General features: G+C 38.8%; 1 protein-coding gene across 1 annotated transcript in view; it reads right to left on the bottom strand.

The window, feature by feature from the left end:
- Positions 1–17,882, bottom strand: part of LOC139449916 (uncharacterized) — a 219,076-nt gene extending 201,194 nt beyond the window's left edge. Inside the window, exon 1 of the mRNA XM_071231523.1 lies at positions 17,682–17,882. Coding sequence (XP_071087624.1) covers positions 17,682–17,813 — 132 coding nt within the window. The 5' untranslated portion in view covers positions 17,814–17,882. The remainder of the gene's footprint in view (positions 1–17,681) is intronic.
- Positions 17,883–19,443: the final 1,561 nt, after the last annotated feature.

Below are 19,443 nucleotides of genomic sequence, written 5' to 3'. Positions count from 1 at the left end.
CCCCCTTGCTTGAACCAGGCCGTGATTTGATTCATTGGACAAAAAATAGCAACTCTACCACATCATGGTCTTATGTATTCATGGGTGATGGAGGAACATATTGCAATCAAAAGCACTGGCTAAAGTGCTGTTATGAAACTTCAAAGAGATGTTCCATTACACGCTCACATATATATTTCAACACATTATGGGGGCGGTCGGGTAGCCTAGTGGTTAAAGCGTTAGCTCGTCTCGCCGAAGACCCGCGTTCGATTCCCGACATGGGTACAATGTGTGAACACATGGTGAAGCCCATTTCTGGACTCCCCCGCCATGATATTGCTGGAATATTGCTAAAAGCGGCGTAAAACCAAACTCACTCACTCACTCAACACATTATGCCTTCTTGAGTGTGAGTGAGTGAGTTTGATTTTACACCGCTTTTAGCAATATTCCAGCAATATCACGATGGGGGACACCAGTAATGGGCTTCACACATTGTACCCATGTCGGGTTTCAAACCCTATTCGGCGTGACGAGCGAACAATTTAACCACAACGCTACCCGACCGCCCCTATGCCTTCTTGAACACAAAAGTAACACATCATATCTCAAATCCATTTTGATCTCAAAACCTGCAAAATTCAACAAATGTTACAACATTCACTACACCTTATTCTCGTTTGCCTGGGACAAAGGAACAGTCTGTGGTACAGATTTGTATGTGCTTTTGGCCCAGGTGTACTTAAAACAACATGCCCAAATATCTAACAAATGTGACTAAAAACTTCAACTCCCCCCAAATAATCCTATGAACCAGAAAAATTAGCAAATTGAAAAACATTTACTCTGTGGCTTTTTGGGCCTGAAATCAACATACATTTGTTGACGGCACTTGCTGTCATCTCCGTGGAAACAAGAAGGAGGCTTTATTGTTGACTCGGATTCAGAAGTGCGGCATTTGTTGGATTTTATCTTGGGCGTTGAATGACATTCCCGGGGTGTTTGGAGATTTATAAATCACATTTTGAACCATCTATGCTCTAAATGGTGTTAACCATGTGATCCTTGCCAGAAGCTGGTGGATTGTATCTAATGGGTCAAAGGACAAGGGGTTCATCAAAGACAAAAGAAAATGGTATAAGAAGAGCACTGATTTTGTAGACGACCCCAGAAAACAAGTTTTAATACAAATATGGTATTTGTGAGGCTCATTGTGATATCCATCGTATCTAAGTCAGGGGCAGTGGCAACATCATCTAAGGTGCTGCAACTGACTGTGCAGATTAGTGTTCCTAAGAAGTGCAATAAGCCTGTTATCAGAGGTTTGAATAGACTGTAATGTGCATCTTTCAATGTCAATGTTTGACACTCCCATCATTGTAACATGCATCTTTCAATGTCAATGTTTGGCACTCCCATCAATGTAACATGCATCTTACAATGTCAATGTTTGACAGTTCCATCATTGTAACATGCATCTATTGATGTCAATGTTTGGCAGTTTCATCATTGTAACATGCATCTTTCAATGTCAATGTTTGACAGTTCCATCAATGTAACATGCATCTTTCAATGTCAATGTTTGACACTCCCATCATTGTAACATGCATCTTTCAATGTCAATGTTTGACACTCCCATCATTGTAACATGCATCTTTCAATGTCAATGTTTGACACTCCCATCATTGTAACATGCATCTTTCAATGTCAATGTTTTGCACTCCCATCAATGTAACATGCATCTTTCAATGTCAATGTTTGACACTCCCATCAACGTAATATACATCTTTCAATGTCAATGTTTGGCATTTCCATCAATGTAACATGCATCTATCGATGTCAATGTTTGACAGTTCAATCATTGTAACATGCATCTTTCAATGTCAATATCTTAAAGTTCCATCAATGTAACATGCATCTTTCAATGTCAATGTTTGACAGATCCATCAATGTATCATGCATCTTTCAATGTCAATGTTTGGCACTCCCATCATTGTAATATACATCTTTCAATGTCAATGTTTGGCAGTTCCATCATTGTAACATGCATCTTTCAATGTCAATGTTTGGCAGTTCCATCATTGTAACATGCATCTTTCAATGTCAATGTTTGACACTCCTATCATTGTAACATGCATCTTTCAATGTCAATGTTTGGCACTCCCATCATTGTAACATGCATCTTTCAATGTCAATGTTTGACAGTTCCATCATTGTAACATGCATCTTTCAATGTCAATGTTTGACACTCCCATCATTGTAACATGCATCTTTCAATGTCAATGTTTGACACTCCCATCATTGTAACATGCATCTTTCAATGTCAATGTTTGGCACTCCCATCAATGTAACATGCATCTTTCAATGTCAATGTTTGGCAGTTCCATGGATGTAACATGCATCTATCGATGTCAATGTTTGGCAGTTCCATCATTGTAACATGCATCTATCAATGTTTGGCAGTTTCATCTAATATTCTAATGTGCATCTATCAATGTATGGCAGTTCCATCATTGTAATATACATCTATCGATGTCAATGTTTGGCAGTTCCATCTAATATTCTAACATGCATCTATCAATGTTTGGCAGTTCCATCTAATATTCTAATATGCATCTATCCATGTCAATGTTTGGCAGTTCCATCTAATATTCTAATATGCATCTATCCATGTCAATGTTTGGCACATGCACCATCTCGCATCACTGTTCACAGCACCATGTCAACCTTGGATGATTTATTCCCAAAGTAGAAACGACGTGGCAATTGTTAGGAAATGTCAGAAAGCAAACAGTGCACACAAACACAACACTGGTTGCAAACATTGTTAACTGTGCAATCCCCGGCAATCCCCCAGTCAACAACTATCAGGGCTCCACATTGCCAGACAGAGAAAATGCCAAGCCAGCAGCGCCAAGAATGCCCCATCATCCTCAATAAAACAAAAACAGTATTCTGCGACAGTTGACCTGTGATCAGGGGGAATTAGGGGCTGCACGATAAAGTTAACATTGGGAAGATACTTCCATGTGAACATACCACACAATCCCATCTCTCATGCAGGCTCCTGATTAACGAAACAGTGGGGGCAGCCATCTGTGAAGCTTGTGTCACAGTGGACAATGCCACTTGTATATCTGTTACGAAGCTGCAGCACAAACAATGACAACATGGCCATATCATACGTGGCATACGTGGCAACTCTCGCAGTTAACACAGTTAACAGTTTGGTTAACACCACTTTGTATTTCAGTTATACTGTGGTATGTCAGCTTGCGGTGGGATGCGAACCTGAAGTGATGCAAGTCTTAGACATATACACGAGCACGGGAATGGTCGCGAAAAAACTAGAAACATAATCAGGGGAACCTAGATTTTAATTCCTGGCACGCCTATAGGGCATAACTGTCCACAGGAAATCTGGTGCCATTGATCATGATGACTGGGCCACCTGTGCCCCTCAATTATGCACAGGATATGTAAATTTTTTCTTGTTTGTTGTTTAACGTGAAACTCAGCAATATTCCAGCTATATGACGGCAGCCTGTAAATAATCGAGTCTGGACATACAATCCAGTGATTGACATAATGAGCATCAATCCAAGCAATTGGGATACAATGACATGCATCAACCAAGCTAGCGAGCCTGACCACCCGATCCCGTTAGTCGCCTCTTACAACAAGCATAGTCGCCTTTTACAGCAAGCATGGGTTGCTGAAGACCTATTCTACCCTGGATCTTCACAGGTGGATATGAAAGAGATGGACACCAGACTGTGTTTCCACAAACACACATCATAATGGACATACATTCACTTCCACTTCGTAGTCATAACAGACATTTTACCCTGTGGGATATAACAGGTCCCCTTAACCTACGCTGGTAGTAAGAGGAAACCAAATGGTCAGACTGGATGATTGAATGGCTTGTTTGTGTCCTCATGCTTAGGTGAAGTGGGACGTCACACATAATATCAATCACTTGTTTGTCTGGTCCAGACTCGCTTATCTGCAGGCAACTGTCATATAGCTTGAGTATTGCTGATCGCTACATTAATCAACAAACAAATATCAAAATCACAGTTAATGTGTAGCATGGAAGAATGACAACATGTATGTCGGGTGGATGTCATTGTGTGTGTTTGATAAAGAAATGCATGCATCCACAACGTTTGGTTGAGCTAGGTGATCGCAGTCTCCCTGTGGCTGAAGAAATTCTTGTTTCCATAAGAACATATATGTCTGCATGAAGAAATGCATGTTTCGATAATGATGTAATTCAGCATGATGAATAGTATGTTTCCAGAAAGACGTATGTCTGCATGAAGAAATGCACGTCTCCATGACGACATATGTCTGCATGAAGAAATGCACGTTTCCATGACGACATATATCTGCACGAAGAAATGCATGTTTCAATGACTTTATAGAATTTACATGCAGATATTCTGCTAAATGTGGAAAACCATATCTGTGAGGACTCAACTTCAGCACAAATTTATATGTGACAACCACGGGTCCAGGTAGTCCTGTGGGTACCCGGGTACTACTCAGTACCCACCTGACCCGGGTACCCGAGTTACCCGTCCCAGCCCTATTAAAAAACCTTATGAACATATTGGTAAAGGAACACTGTGTGGTCTTGATGGACACAAGTACTGAGTCATAGCTATGATGCAAAGAAGCAGATGAATCAGTTGAAATGGTAGTGAAATAACTACTGGCAAGGAACAGTTACTAAACATGTCATTAAATATCGTCGGATCATAGGTTTTCAGACATCCAACGTTTTTGGACAGCCATGTTTATCGCGATCACTCGAGCTATAACAAAGGGTGTTGCGTCACACAAGACTGTAATTACCCAAATGATGGAGTGTTTTTAAGATAAAGTCTTTAATAAGTGAGTGAGATGTTTTACAGTTGTTCATGCTATTAGCTAGAAAACTATGAATGTTTCTTCACCGTCCGAAAACCCGAAACACAGGGATAATTCATTTCAACGTACATGGTGTATTAGCATGCCACTTTGTGAAAAAGAACAAATGCATTTCATCATAAAAATCAATACAGGACACAATAGAGAAAATGACTATTTATGCTGCAAATATACTGTAAGCATGGTAAGCGATGCTTTACTTTTGTATAAAACATGCAACTAGCAAGTCATTGTCCCTGCCGCAGCAGTAACACAAAACCGTCTATATTTGTCAACTATGAATCTTAACCTATGATTCATATAATTCAAAACATGATTCAGCAAGTTTCTATTTCACACAATTTCGCGAACATGATAGCATCAAGGTAACCTCCCCTCCATTCTCGTGTTCCCAGAACCGACCCTGCCAGTCCAACCATCCAGCAAACCACCCAGCACTGCACAAAGATAACCTAACATTAGATGTACAACTTTCTACAGAGGGGATTAACATTCCGATGCTGGAATACCGTTTTCTGGGAAGGCAGTTATGACATGCTGAGAAGTGGGTTTTTAGATTGTCAACACCCCACATGACAGCTGTGTCAGTTTGGACAACCTGAAACACATTTTCTCCTGGTCACGTTAACATAGAACATTAAAACTCAGGCTGAGGGGTAAAGAAAAATGTTACAAAGAGAGCTTCCAGTTGAACTGTCGATCATTGCAAAACTGTGTTTCATGGTTATGGGTTTAAAAATGATCCCGTTACTGAAGATTTTATGAATTCTGACGCTATCATTGTTAAAAAGTCTTAACTTTTTATAGCCCATTTGCTTCTGAGTCTTAACATAAAAGATGAATTTTGTTTTATTTAGAAAACCTTAAAGAAAACCATTCAAAATCAGTTAGAGGATGGCTAACAGTTTCTAGAGTAGGAACAGAAGATATTTTTGACTGAGTATGGTTTTATCAGGGGTTGAAAATACCATTGCCCGACGCCGGTGCCAAGTAAGGTTTAGATGTCGGACGAGTAATATGCTTTTATCATTATAAATTACATGATTAATGTGCCACTCAAAAAACTATTTTCTTAGAGGAAATAAAAACAAGAGGATGGGAATCTCAATAGGTATTCTGACGTACCGGTAGCTTTTGCTAAAATCAAATATTTTGAAAGTAAATAATTGATGATTGCATGGTCAGCTGGAATAAACCCATCTTACAATCTCATTAAAATCTGATCTTTTACTCTAGGTGAATCCCTCTTCATCAACATCTGGGGACACCATACCATATGTATAGAAGGTCGCATCAGGTGAACCCTGAGCAAACTTTGACCTGCCAATCTGCATGGGTTCCTGAGCCAATCAGATGTCAGAAATTTCAATCTTAGCAAAAGAAAATCAAGCAGGACAGAAATATTCCTCGATGGTCCTCCTCTTTGAGTGAAGATGCCACAGAGCTCGGTCACGACAGGGTGTATAAAACATTAACAAAATGATGGTGCAGTCTACAATATGCACTTTGGGGAAAGCTCATTTTCGAGCTACAGGAAACCACTATGATGGTTTGAATGCCGAAGTGAAGTCATCGAAGTTCCATACTCAGTGAATCCCATGGATGTAGGTACAATCAAATCAAATCAATCATAATCAGGGCAAAATTTGCGATATGACCCACAATTAACAAATACTAGCCTACACACCCAACATGGCTGCTTCTATCATAGTTGTATGTGTGGTGGTGTCTATCACATATCCTGGTCTGAACAGACCCCAGGCATTCATTGCTGTTCATGAGGGCCAACAGAAGTAAGGTGAAAATGGGATTAATCGCTTACATAGCGATGTGCATATGTGTGTGTGTATATCTGTGAATGTGGTTGCTTGTACTAGTCCAAACTCATGTTGGTTTTATAGTGCTACCCCAGTGACATATATGCTGCAGTTTAACATGAATACCCTACTCTGACACAGTGTACTGACTCCGAGTCGACCAGTCCTTGTTTCAACTAATTGTACCAAGTGCCAGGGTAAAAACAAATACCAGCTTTTAACATCTCCTGGCATTGAACCCCTGAGTTTCTGCTCTCGGGGCAGACACTCTATCCACTAGACCACAGAGGTGGTCAGCAACAGAAACGAGGATTTGGTGGTCACAATGGTAGATTGGTTATCATCATAACATAGAGAACTGGTCATGCTATCAACTGGGTTTGTTCCGGACCAAGACTCAATTTTTCACAGGCTACCATCATACAGCTGGAATATTTCTGACTTCACCACAAAACAACATTCACACATACCACGTCTTAATACTAACATGATCAGGATCTGTAAGTAATAATACGAAAAGTCATAGTCCATAATAGTGATAATCATAGTTATAATTCTAATAATCATTATATGGTGCTGTACATCAGCATGCTCTAAGCGTTTTGACATCATTACCACAGTCAATGGAATAGTGTGCATCGATATTCATTCTCAGCTCCCTGGGGAGTATTCAAGCCAAGCTGCCTGTGAGGCGCGGTATGGTTACCAGTCTGTACAACACAGGACATCACTGGCTCCCCTGCAACGGATCTATGCTGGAAAGTTCTTCCTAGAGGTGTACACACAGGTTCCTGAGGACATTGCTATTTGTTCAAGTCATGTGACCTTCCACCGGCAAGTCAACATGGGTCTTACATCACAGTTCCTCACCACATTGCCCTGTCAACACTCCAGACAGGAGTAGGGGGTTGGGCATCAGTGGCAGGGACAGTTCTGTGGGTGACAACCCATCCTCAGGGTTTTACCTTGACTTACACAACTTGGGGTCCACGGGACCCCCAATAATCAACTTTAAGGGCCCTTGCGTGCAATATGAGGGTCCCGTAAAGTAATGAAACGGTGCAGTGCTTTACAGCATGGAATGCATCAATGATCATGTGGACACAATCAAGATTGATGGATGAAATAACAGACACCCATCACTGCCCTTGATGCGCTCTAGGTACAATGAATATTATTGTGCATCTCCACATTTTTGCGTCTCCACATTTGTGCGTCTCCACATTTGTGCATCTCGTAAAACCCTGCATCCACACAAACAGTTATATTGTCACATTGAACAGTCTGATGCATTCATTACTGTTGTACAGAATTTCGAACTGTTCAGTTGTTTAATACTTGTATGGTGAAAGTCAACAATATGTTTTTTAATATTATTTTCTTCAAGGTTTCGGAATACATGTGCTGTGAACAGAGGTGATTCATATGAAGCTTCAATGCTTTGTAGCAATGAGAGGAAATAGGGTTTAACTTCACATTCAAGATTAGTGCACTCACAGTGACATGCATTCATGTGGTTGCTTGTATTAGTCCAGGCAGACATTCTATCCACTGGACCACTGAGGCTATAGGGGCACTGAGAAGGGAACACACTGCTACCCTGTGTGGAAGCCCATTTTCATGTAACGTACTTCGTTTTAAAATAATAAAAGAGAAAGACTCAACATGACAGAAAATTCACAAATTGGAATAAAACCTAAATGTAAAAGATATGATGTATTTTTCTTCCCAACGTACGAGTAATCTTACAGAAATTTGAATGATCTTACTTGTCAATCACAGACACCCTCAAAGTACATGAAGAATATTTCTTTCATCCTTGTCATTTCTCCAACCTACCACACTTCTAAAATTACTAAAATAAATCTTTTTGAATTTTGTATGCTTATTTATTCAACCACTGTTTTGAAAATAATCAGTAATCCAAATATAACAAAAGCTTCAGTAACAAAATATCGTTGCACAAGATTCTCAAGAAAATAACTTAAGAACTCTTACTGTGTAAACATGGACAGAACTAACTGAGAACTCATTTGCCAGATCTAAGCCAATTAGCTAGGTCACAGTTGAGGATTGACTTAAACTATCATTCACACCTAAAACAGCCATTGTGGCTAGCTGCTTATTGACCCTGCATAAACACTGGACCCGATATTTGGACTGGCTTCATCAGGGAAGAAAGAGGGACATCTTCCAGAGGCAAGGGAGTGAACTGACTATAAACATCCAGTTTCCACTCTTGACGAACTAGGCTGGTATTATGGATTGATATTTTGACTAACAAGTCTATGCATAGTCCAATCAAAATCATGTAACAAAATTGACATCCGGTTCGTAAACTGTTGTGCAGATTTCGGTTGATTAGGATTTGCAAAGCATGTGCACCAACAACTTAGCGTCAACAGATATTTTCAAACCTTTTTATGTTGTTAATCAAGGTGGTCACATGATTTGATGCACTTCGCAGAGTAAGACCCGTTTTATTATAATATAGAAGTTGATTATCAATCAGATCGTCTTCACTTGGCGACGCCATTTTATTTGACCTTATGCAAGAGATATGAGAGGTGGAATCTGATTGGTCAGTAGAAGGGACATAGACTAGACATAACTCATAATAGACACTGGTGAGCTCAGAAATTCCAGCCAAGTTATGCAAGGGTGGAAACTGGACTTTTACAGTCAGTTAAATCCCTTGCCTCGGGAAGATGAAAGAGGGAATGATTGTGATGAGATAACACCTAAATATCGCTTCGGCACCATTCTTACTTAATGCCACACTCAGCCATACTCCTCCTAATGACGTCTGCCTGCTAATATGTATGTCTAGATCAGATAAACCAGTGATTGTTGTTAGGAGCAGCATCCAAGCACGATGACTCAGAATCAACCAATCCTCCATTATCATGGTGTATCATATCTCCACCTTATTACATTAAATACCCTGGACCCATTCGCCACCATAGCTTCATTTCAGCAGTGACATCAATATCACCTTGATTATCACAAACAGCACATGACATATGTCATCGTATCCCAATTGCGTAGATCGATGCTCATGATGTCAATCACTGGATTATCAGGTCCAGACTCCATTATTTACAGACCGCCGCCATATAGCTGGAATAGTGCTGAGTGCAGCATAAACCAACAAACAAACAAACAAACCAAACTAACAGCACAGAATTTCTCTCAATCCAAAGTGTCATTTGACTGAACAGCTTCTAATATGTGCCTCCCAAATCTGGCCTCAAACGAAGCTGTGAATGGGTTGAGTATCTTTATTACAATCAAAAGGAGCCTTACTACACAGCACACTCCAGAAGACAGCCACAATAACCCAAGTCAGTTTGTTAAAGCAACCATACCCGTGCTCGTGGGTTTCACCGAAGTGGTAAACATCTGAGACCTGCATCACTTCGGGCTTTCCTCCCACATTAAGCTGACATGCTGTTATATAACTGGAATATTGTTAAAAGCGAAGTAAAACCCAACTCACTCATTGTTAAAAGCAAAACTGAGAGCGGGTCGAATTTCATGCTGTTTAGGGGTGCTTTTTCTTTCAGGCTAGTAAATGTTTCAGAAAGGTTAAGTTGCAGCCCTGCTATTCCTATCCAAAATTTGCTAGTTGTACATTCCTTTGCAATAGGGCTTGGAGGATAACCGGGTACTCGGGTTGGGTATGTCCTGAGTAGGACCCGGGTACCCATAGTACTACCCAGACCCGTGGCAAGTCACGTGATATATTGTTTAATGACAAAAACTCACTAAAGCTCAGTCGTTACACTACAAGTCGCTAATGTTTGCATTTCTTTCTGATGATGCACACATTCCTTTTGACTTGTATATGTTTGAGCAAAGATAAAGTTTTAGTCAACTTCAGTGTACACATGATCTGATTGTTTGATACAGGTATCTAAATAGTATTTGCCAGGCGGGGTAAAACAATTTCATAATCAGACATTTTGTTCCACCTACAGTGGGTACCCGGTGAGTCGGGTAATAGGGGGTCGGGTACCCAGGTAGTAGATTTGGACTTGCCCCAGCCCTACTTTGCTATCATGATGATAAGAGTATCCAGAGGGCTGTAACAGCCAGGTCAGGACGGTCAAGCCATGACATCCCCTCCCCTCCACAAGAAGTCACGTCCAAGTCAAACTGGACAATGGAGCTAATAGCATTTGACAGGGACATGTGATCAGAGTTCATCACGACCTTCACCATGGACATGACAGACGACTACACACTGTCAATGGACTTCACACAGAAGTAAGCATTTGTTCGGGGACAATAGCCTTTCTGCAGCAAGCGGTACAATCAAGCAATGGGACCACTCACTGTTACAAAATGGGCCTCTTTAAAGGCAGGTACTATTCTGAGATATAAAAGAACGATAAATGAGACATGATTTTAAGTTTTAAAGACAGAAAAACCTTCCTTAAACACAACATCTAGCAAAACCTGATAGGCAAGTTATTGATCAAGGGAGATAATTTTGGGTATTTGTTTGGGTCTGATTAAAATCTGGTCACGTTAGATCAGGTTTCATTGGCGGAGTTCAAATTTCACCATAAATGAACATGTTGATAGCAAAAACTATATAACTCTAAATCCTCATTTGGCAATCTGAAGAGAATATTTAGCCTGGGAAGACAGACAGACAGATCGATTCATTTTGTATATGTGGCCATGAGGCCAGTATTACAATGACATTTGGATGTAGGACAATTCGTCAGGGAGCACCACTTGTATATTGTAACTGAACAGATGTAAAGACATGAAACTTCTATGGATAACAACCTACTTATTGTTTGAAATGACATTTCAGGCCTACTCCCTAGGCCTTTGTCAGTAGGATAGAGTTAATGCTAAACTATACAGGCTGATATGTTAATGTAACTAAAGCAGTGAAATGTTTTAAACAACATAGGAACAAGACTATGCCTACTATCATTGATGTAATGTATAAAAGGGAGGTATTGCAGAACCAGTTTTACAGAAGGTAAGTTTAAATTCATTTTGAGGTCACAACTAGAAACTATGACTTAATTAACACAAATGGACATTTATAAGTGCCATACTTTGTGCTTGATGGCTGAAAAATTGACCACTTATTGATCAGTGATCGACCAGGACAGGATGAATGTGGTTATAACAAATATCACATAAAAAAGCATTCTTTTCAGTATTCATGGTAACCCTGCACACAAGAAAACATAAAATAATAAACTTTTAAAATGTTGTTAGTGGATACTTTCTGAAGATTCATTCATTCATTCATTCATTCATTCATTCATTCATTCATTCATTCACTCACTCATTCACTCACTCACTCACATGAAAGTCATTCTGCCTTGCAGTTAAAACTGCAGCTGGCTTCTTGAATCACTGATAATGATGTGGACATGGAAATTTATATATAACCTGCCAGTCAGTTGTCAGTTATTTCCTATCCTGGATTTGATATTATTGGCACAAAACTCAATAAAACACTTTAAAAAATGATCTGGCTTTGTAAATAATATCACTGTTTTGTCTACCAACTGCAGAAACCAACTGGAATGAGTCTGTGATTCAAGTAAGAAATATGGTTAACCAGCTGTCAGAGAATCACGTCCACCCACCTCTAAAACTCATTTCATTTCAGTAGCAATGAAAACTTCAAATCTTAACTCTCCTCATTCCATATCCTGGTCGGAGCATGACGCTATTCATTTCATGACAATTTAACCTTTCATCACGACATCCCACTAGCTTCACCTTTAGAACACACTGGATCAGAAATTGAATATATGTAAATTAGATGTTTACATAAGCCTTTTCTTTACAAGCAGATACACAACATATTTCTATGGGCAAATATACACAGTTTATATTACATGCAGCTTAAAAGTAAGTGGGGGAGTCTGGTTTTAGGCCACTTTTAGCAATATTCCAGTAATATCACATTGTACCCATGTCGGGAATCAAACCCGGGTCTTCAGCATGACAAGCGAACGCTTTAACCACGAGTAGTGGGATTATACACTGATGCATCGGTGGATCGTGATTTTTCACTTCTCGATACAAGTATTGATCACAATTGCACACAAAGTAAAAAGTATCGATTCTAACCTTATGTATTCTTTAATAAATGTTACACCAAACACTAATTACTAGTAACCAGCAACCAGATAAACAGTTGTTTACAATCAACCTGGGAAAGGGCTTCCCTACATAAATGTATTCCTTGATAAGTAAAATACTGGAATACAGTATTTGACTACCGTTGGATTTTTTTTTATTTTTTTATAAATGGAAATAAAAATGAAACATGCAGCAAACTTTATGATGATGCAAGCGGTGCCTGAGAACCAAGACTATTTTTTTAGCCTATAGGATCAGACAGGTCATTGGAACCAGAAACCAACATTATTTACACCTTGGGTTAAACGGTGCTACAATTCTTAAATTATCAAAAATACAAACAAACAAATATTACCAATACACTACAATAGTATATAATGCTGTGTCAGCATGTCAACAATAAGGTGTTGATTTTCAACAACATTCCTAAGAAATTCTCAGTCATACTGGAGGAAAACCCCTCCCCTAGTTTCAAGCGAAGATGTTTGTGCACTTAAGAAGACTAACCCTCACTTGGGAGGACTCAACACCTGAGCATGATTAATCACCCCACGACAGCAGCAGCCAGGAGGACTTCCTAATTTGACACAAATTTACACAGCCAAATTAAACATTCAGTTGGAATACAGAAAAGCTTTCCCTGTCGAGATTGTTTTCTACTTGCACTGGCGGAATCTTTGAAGCCGACCTGATTCAAGATACTGACTTATGGTCACCATGACAATGTATTATTTGGTGTTTTAATTTCAATTTGATTAAGTTTTTCTATATTTCACATGTTTACAAACACTCATACATGCAATGATACAGCAAGGTCATGATACAAAGGTATGCAATATATGTATCGCGATATGCATATTTACGTCAAATTGCGGGAAATGTCTTGACTATAAATATTTGAGAGCAGGTTCAAAAGGAAAAGCTAGCTGTAGACACATGTTCGTTGCGGCTGTTTTTAGTAGTGAACTTGATTACAACTGATTTTGCAATTTTTGACTGACAAAACCGCCAGGATGTCATTAAACAAGCAGTAATGTATTTTAGCAGGTGTATCATCTTGTATCGATACAGCAGAAATGTATCATGTATTGTATCGGCACATAAAAACTCACTATGCACCAGTGCACCGATGTATCGTTTCACCTCTAGCAATTAAATAGAGATAATCCTACTGTGAAATTTGAGGTAGTCTCACCATAGATTAGATACCTCTTATTTTAAGTTGGAACCACGTGCTTTTGCCAGTAATTATATTTATTATTATATATAATGTCTTCTGACAAAGACCGAGAAAGAAGTACTTTTCTACAAAAGTTAGCTTCTGCAATGATGCGGGAGTCAAATCAGCTTTTTGAACCAGAGGTAGTTACTGTCATTTGATACTTCTGATTGGCAAATCAGAATCAAGCAAGGGCGGTTGGGTAGCCTAGTGCTTAAAGCAGTCGCTCGTCACTCTGAAGACCCGGGTTTAATTCCCCACATGGGTAAAATGTGTGAAGCCCATTTCTGGTGTCCCCCGCTGTGATATTGATGGAATATTGTTACAAGCAGGGGAAAAACCATACTCACTCACTCACTCAGAATCAAGGAACATCCAAATTCAGGATCCTCATGAACTATTGCTTATGACAATGTAGTGCCAGTGTCCGGAATCCTGCTTTATTTATCATTATTTGACCCTGCTTTAGAAGACACGATATAACCATAATACTGCTACCATGTATTAAATTACACATAACTTTAACCATCTGCTATGTGTAGCAATGTACACTGATCGACTGAACACATTCCACTAGCAGGACTACCTACCCTAAACAAATTGATACTTCAGGGGAATTTCAGTCACTGGACATACAAACGACTGTTAGCACTATGCAGACGACAGACAGACCACAAACACAGCAGACATGTTTATTCAGTACCTTCTGCCTTATTAGTATTATGTGTGTTTCTGTGAGTGGGTGATTATGTTTTTCCAGCAAGATCAGTCGGGGACACTAGATATATATAGTACCCATGTAGGAATTGAACCTGGGTCTTCGTTGTGATAAGCAAATGCTGTAACCACTAGGCTACCCTGCAGGCCCAATGTATGTTTTAGTAAACACACCAATGTCATCACAGTGTTCTTGGCAACATAAATTCCAAGCCAAGTTCAGCAGCCACATCATTTCACACTCTAGATAATGTTTTTCCCAAGGACCAGTAACAAGAATTCACTGCATAGATGTTCATGATTTACAGCCTATATGTTCATACTTTACTGCATATATGTTCATGATTTACTGCATATATGTTCATGACTTACTGCACATATGTTCATGACTTACTGCATATATGTTCATGACTTACTGCATATATGTCCATGACTTACTGCACATATGTTCATGATTTACAGCATATATGTTCATGACTTACTGCATATATGTTCATGACTTACTGCATATATGTTCATGATTTACTGCATATATGTCCATGACTTACTGCACATATGTTCATAATTTACAGCATATATGTTCATGACTTACTGCATATATGTTCATGACTTACTGCATATATGTTCATGACTTACTGCATATATGTTCATGATTTACTGCATGCATGTTCATGAATTACTGCATATATGTTCATGACTTACTGCATATATGTTCATGATTTACAGCATATATGTTCATGATTTACAGCATATATGTTCATGATTTACTGCACATATGTTCATGACTTACTGCATATATGTTCATGATTTACAGCATATATGTTCATGATTTACTGCATGCATGTTCATGAATTACTTATATATTTCATTATTTACTGTATATCTTAATGACTTAAATTGATCATTAGTTACTGTATATGTGTTAAATACTTACTGTATGTGTTCATGACTTACTACGTATATATTCATGAATTACTGTACATATCTTAATGACTTACTGTATATGTGTTCATTACTTACTGCATATATGTTCATGATTTACTGAATATATCTTAATGACTTACCATGTGCTTACTGTATATGTGTTCATGACTTACTGTATATGTTCATGAAGAAGGCTCAGAGTCGATGTTTTCCAGCTGATCCATGTTTGTTCATTATTATCTATAACTAACTTGCGATGAACAATATGTGTACTCAAAGGACGACACACACAATGCAGACATATATTGTAATACACGGTACTCAGGTAATTCCCTCGCAGGGACCCATCTGATTCCAAACTATGTGCCCTTGGCAGGCAAATTGTGTACATTTAATTTGTGCCAAAATGGGATTTTTCTAAGTTTTTATTTTCTATAATAAAAAAAAATCAGAGATATTAAAACATTGTCTTCAGTACAGAAATCCCACCTCTGCTCTACTGGTCCTGTTATCAGTGAATACAAAACCATAACAGTAGTTATGACTAATCAACATGGCAAATCTTAACTTCCAGTTTGGGAATTTTAAGACATTTTCTGCAAACATGAGGCTAAAAATCTGCCTCTGTGAAGGTCTAGATAAATCCCTGTCTAGATATTCACCTTCCAGTCAGCTATCTAAACAATTTAAGCTTTTAATAACTTAACACATATCTGTCAAATTCCATGCCATAAACATATCACACGCTCAAAACTCTTAATAATGCATGGGTTTTTTATATATTTCTTACAATCTCAATCCTGTGGTAGCAGACATGGTCGTGTGAAGCCTGATAATCATATAAGTATGTTTGAAGGGAAATACAACATATATACACCACTCCATGTTAAGGCATGTACCATAGAGTGTATTGCCTATGTTTTTCCAAACCTCAAGCTATGTTAATCCTGAATTAACCAGAGACGAAAACATATTTACATTGCCAATATGTTTAAACGGGAACATTCTGTTGTAGCCCAATGACAATGAGGGGCTTGGGGGATCAAATAAAACACGAGAGGCCCATAAACGGAATAATAAAACCCTACAGCAAAGGTCATGCATTTTACCCTGAAAACGTCTTTACAAACTCTTTTTAAGCAAGTAGAGTTGTTGCTTCAATAGACCAGAAACTGTTGAATAGAATATTTTAGGTACTATTGAAGTTATAGAAAGTGTGTTAGCTTTATCTATTCTCGGAACAAAACCCCTTACTCATAGTAAAAGCATAATATCTGAAACTGGTTAGGGTAAGAATATGAAATAATAAACATTTCACTAAGACAAAACAGTTGGACAATTTCATTGAATATAATATTAATGTTTTAATCCAGACTGAGATATTAATACACCTTCGTGATCCCTGAAATGTGAGATCAATAACTGATATATGTCAATCTACAAAGAAGTAGAATTCAGACATAGGCATTATTATTTATTAAATTAGTATATAAGTTCCCATGAAGCAAAACCATACCCTTGTTGGACTTCAGGCAAGCACAAAAAAGTCATTCCATATTAGAAGTGTGAAACAATCTTTTTAAGATATGTTTGCAACCCAAGTTAGGCATACTATCACTTTCCCTTGAAGTTAAGTGCTATATTTACTTTAACTCAAGTGCTGTCAGTTTTCCTAGGGCAATTTAGTAAATATTGCTGCAATACCAAAATATACATCTTATAACATATACACATTTTATGCATATTTTCTAATTCACAAACTGTCAGTGTGTTGAAGATATCCGTGTCAGTTAATTTGTTCTATAAAGTTATCTTGATAACTGTATATGAAATATTTACATTATGCATACATAACTTAGTCATAAAAAGAAGTTTGATCAACTTTCGAACTGTCAGACGACACCACGCGCTCTAATCAAATCAGCTGACCTGCCCCCCTTGGAGTAGCGTCCACTCACCTCACAAACTTGTAGGGGGGTACACTCCCTGGCCCCACCCCTAAGATTAAACCCCCACGGGTATCCACCCCTCAACACGATGTCAAATGGAGATTTCAATCCTGGATCCTCTTCGCGACTAGTTGTATCCATGCTCCCTCGTATCCATTAGCTCCAAAGCCCGTGTGCTAGCTAACGGCGGTGACTACACAAATAGCTCTGTAGGTAACAGTGTCAATGTGACAGACTATCTCACTCGCGCCGCTTTGCTTGGCTTTCGCTCGCTCCCCTCACCTGGTAGGGACGCACTGCGCATGTCTCAGATATATTGATCTGTCTTGTTGGGTCATTGCGGGGCAGCCCCTGTCACTTATCGACGCAGTTCTTACGCAAACACCGGCACAAGCAAACTATTACCTGTTGTACATACAAACACGCACACATAATTAGCAGCATGACCCGACACCAGGTCACGTGATGCAGGTGGAACTGAAAGTAAACTTGGGGAGAATGTAACGGTAAATGTATCTATTTGGTCAAGATTGAGCAAAAATGTTTATGAAATAACAAAAAATGTTGATTTACTTTACGCTTCAGCAAAGTAAATTAAGTACGTATTAATATATTAGTAATCTTTGTGAAAACCTATGACCGGGAATGAGAATCTAGGATCTTTACAAGAGTTTAATATATTTTTTGTTGTTGTTTTGGGGGTTTTTTTCTTGGGTTTTTTGTTGTTGCTTTTTTTTTTCTTTTTTTTTTCTTTGGTTGTTGTTGTTGTTGTTTTGTTTTGTTTTTAGTGTGTGTGTGTGTGTGTGTGTGTGTGTGTGGGGGGGGGGGGGGGGGGGGGGATGTGTGTGTGTGTTTGTTTTCGGTTTTTTGTTTTGTTTTATTTTATTTTGGGGGGTGAGGGGGGGGGGGGTGTTTTCTTCTTTGTTTGTTTGGGGGGTGTTCTTGTTACTTGTCCATAAGGCTACGAATTTCTGTGATTTACCATTTCGACGGATCTGTATCGCAAGTAGCACATGCTTCTCCGGAGTGTTTACAGGTGAATGTTGTTTTACGCAGGAATCAGCAAAACAACTATGTCACAATGGTCTGCGGTTCATGTACAAATAGTATGGACCGACAGGCAAGTGATTGATAACTTGGGCAAAGATCTAACACTGCCGTCGATGTATAAACGATGACACACAAGCTGCAAAGGTCACACAATATATTCACTCGAAACCCTTATTGGTGGGGTGGACTATGCTTAAATTAACACCCCATCAACCACTGGTGTGACTAGTCAAGATTCGACGTCATTTATCAGGAATTTTTAATATATGTATTATTCCTGACTTCAATACATAAGCCGAATTGCACCACTCTCTCGCCCATTTGCTCTATCCAAACAAGACGTTTGTCTCCAATTCTTTGCATTTCTGTAACCATGGAGACGCCGGAACCGAATAGGATTCCTTTCATTTTATGGCCTGCTCTTGCGAAAATCGGAGAAATTAAGAACCATATTCTGCCCTGATATTTCCACGAGTCAAAACGTTTAAGACCGTCATTCATTCTTGAATATTATTAAGGTAAGTGTTTTGTAGCCATTTATGTATATGCACAAGTAGCTGAATCCAAGATGAGAATGTTAATTTGCCTGTCAAATAAGTTAATACAGTTTCTAAACATTCAACATATAATTCGCTTACCAAACATTCAACATCAACATTCACACAATTTATACATATGGATGATAAACTGTTCTAACATTCAACACAGATAATGCATTTGC

Source organism: Haliotis cracherodii, unplaced genomic scaffold (assembly GCF_022045235.1).
Source record: "Haliotis cracherodii isolate W230 unplaced genomic scaffold, xgHalCrac1.p SCAF_8, whole genome shotgun sequence".
NCBI lineage: Eukaryota > Metazoa > Mollusca > Gastropoda > Lepetellida > Haliotidae > Haliotis > Haliotis cracherodii.
This window is presented reverse-complemented; position numbering and strand designations above follow the sequence as displayed.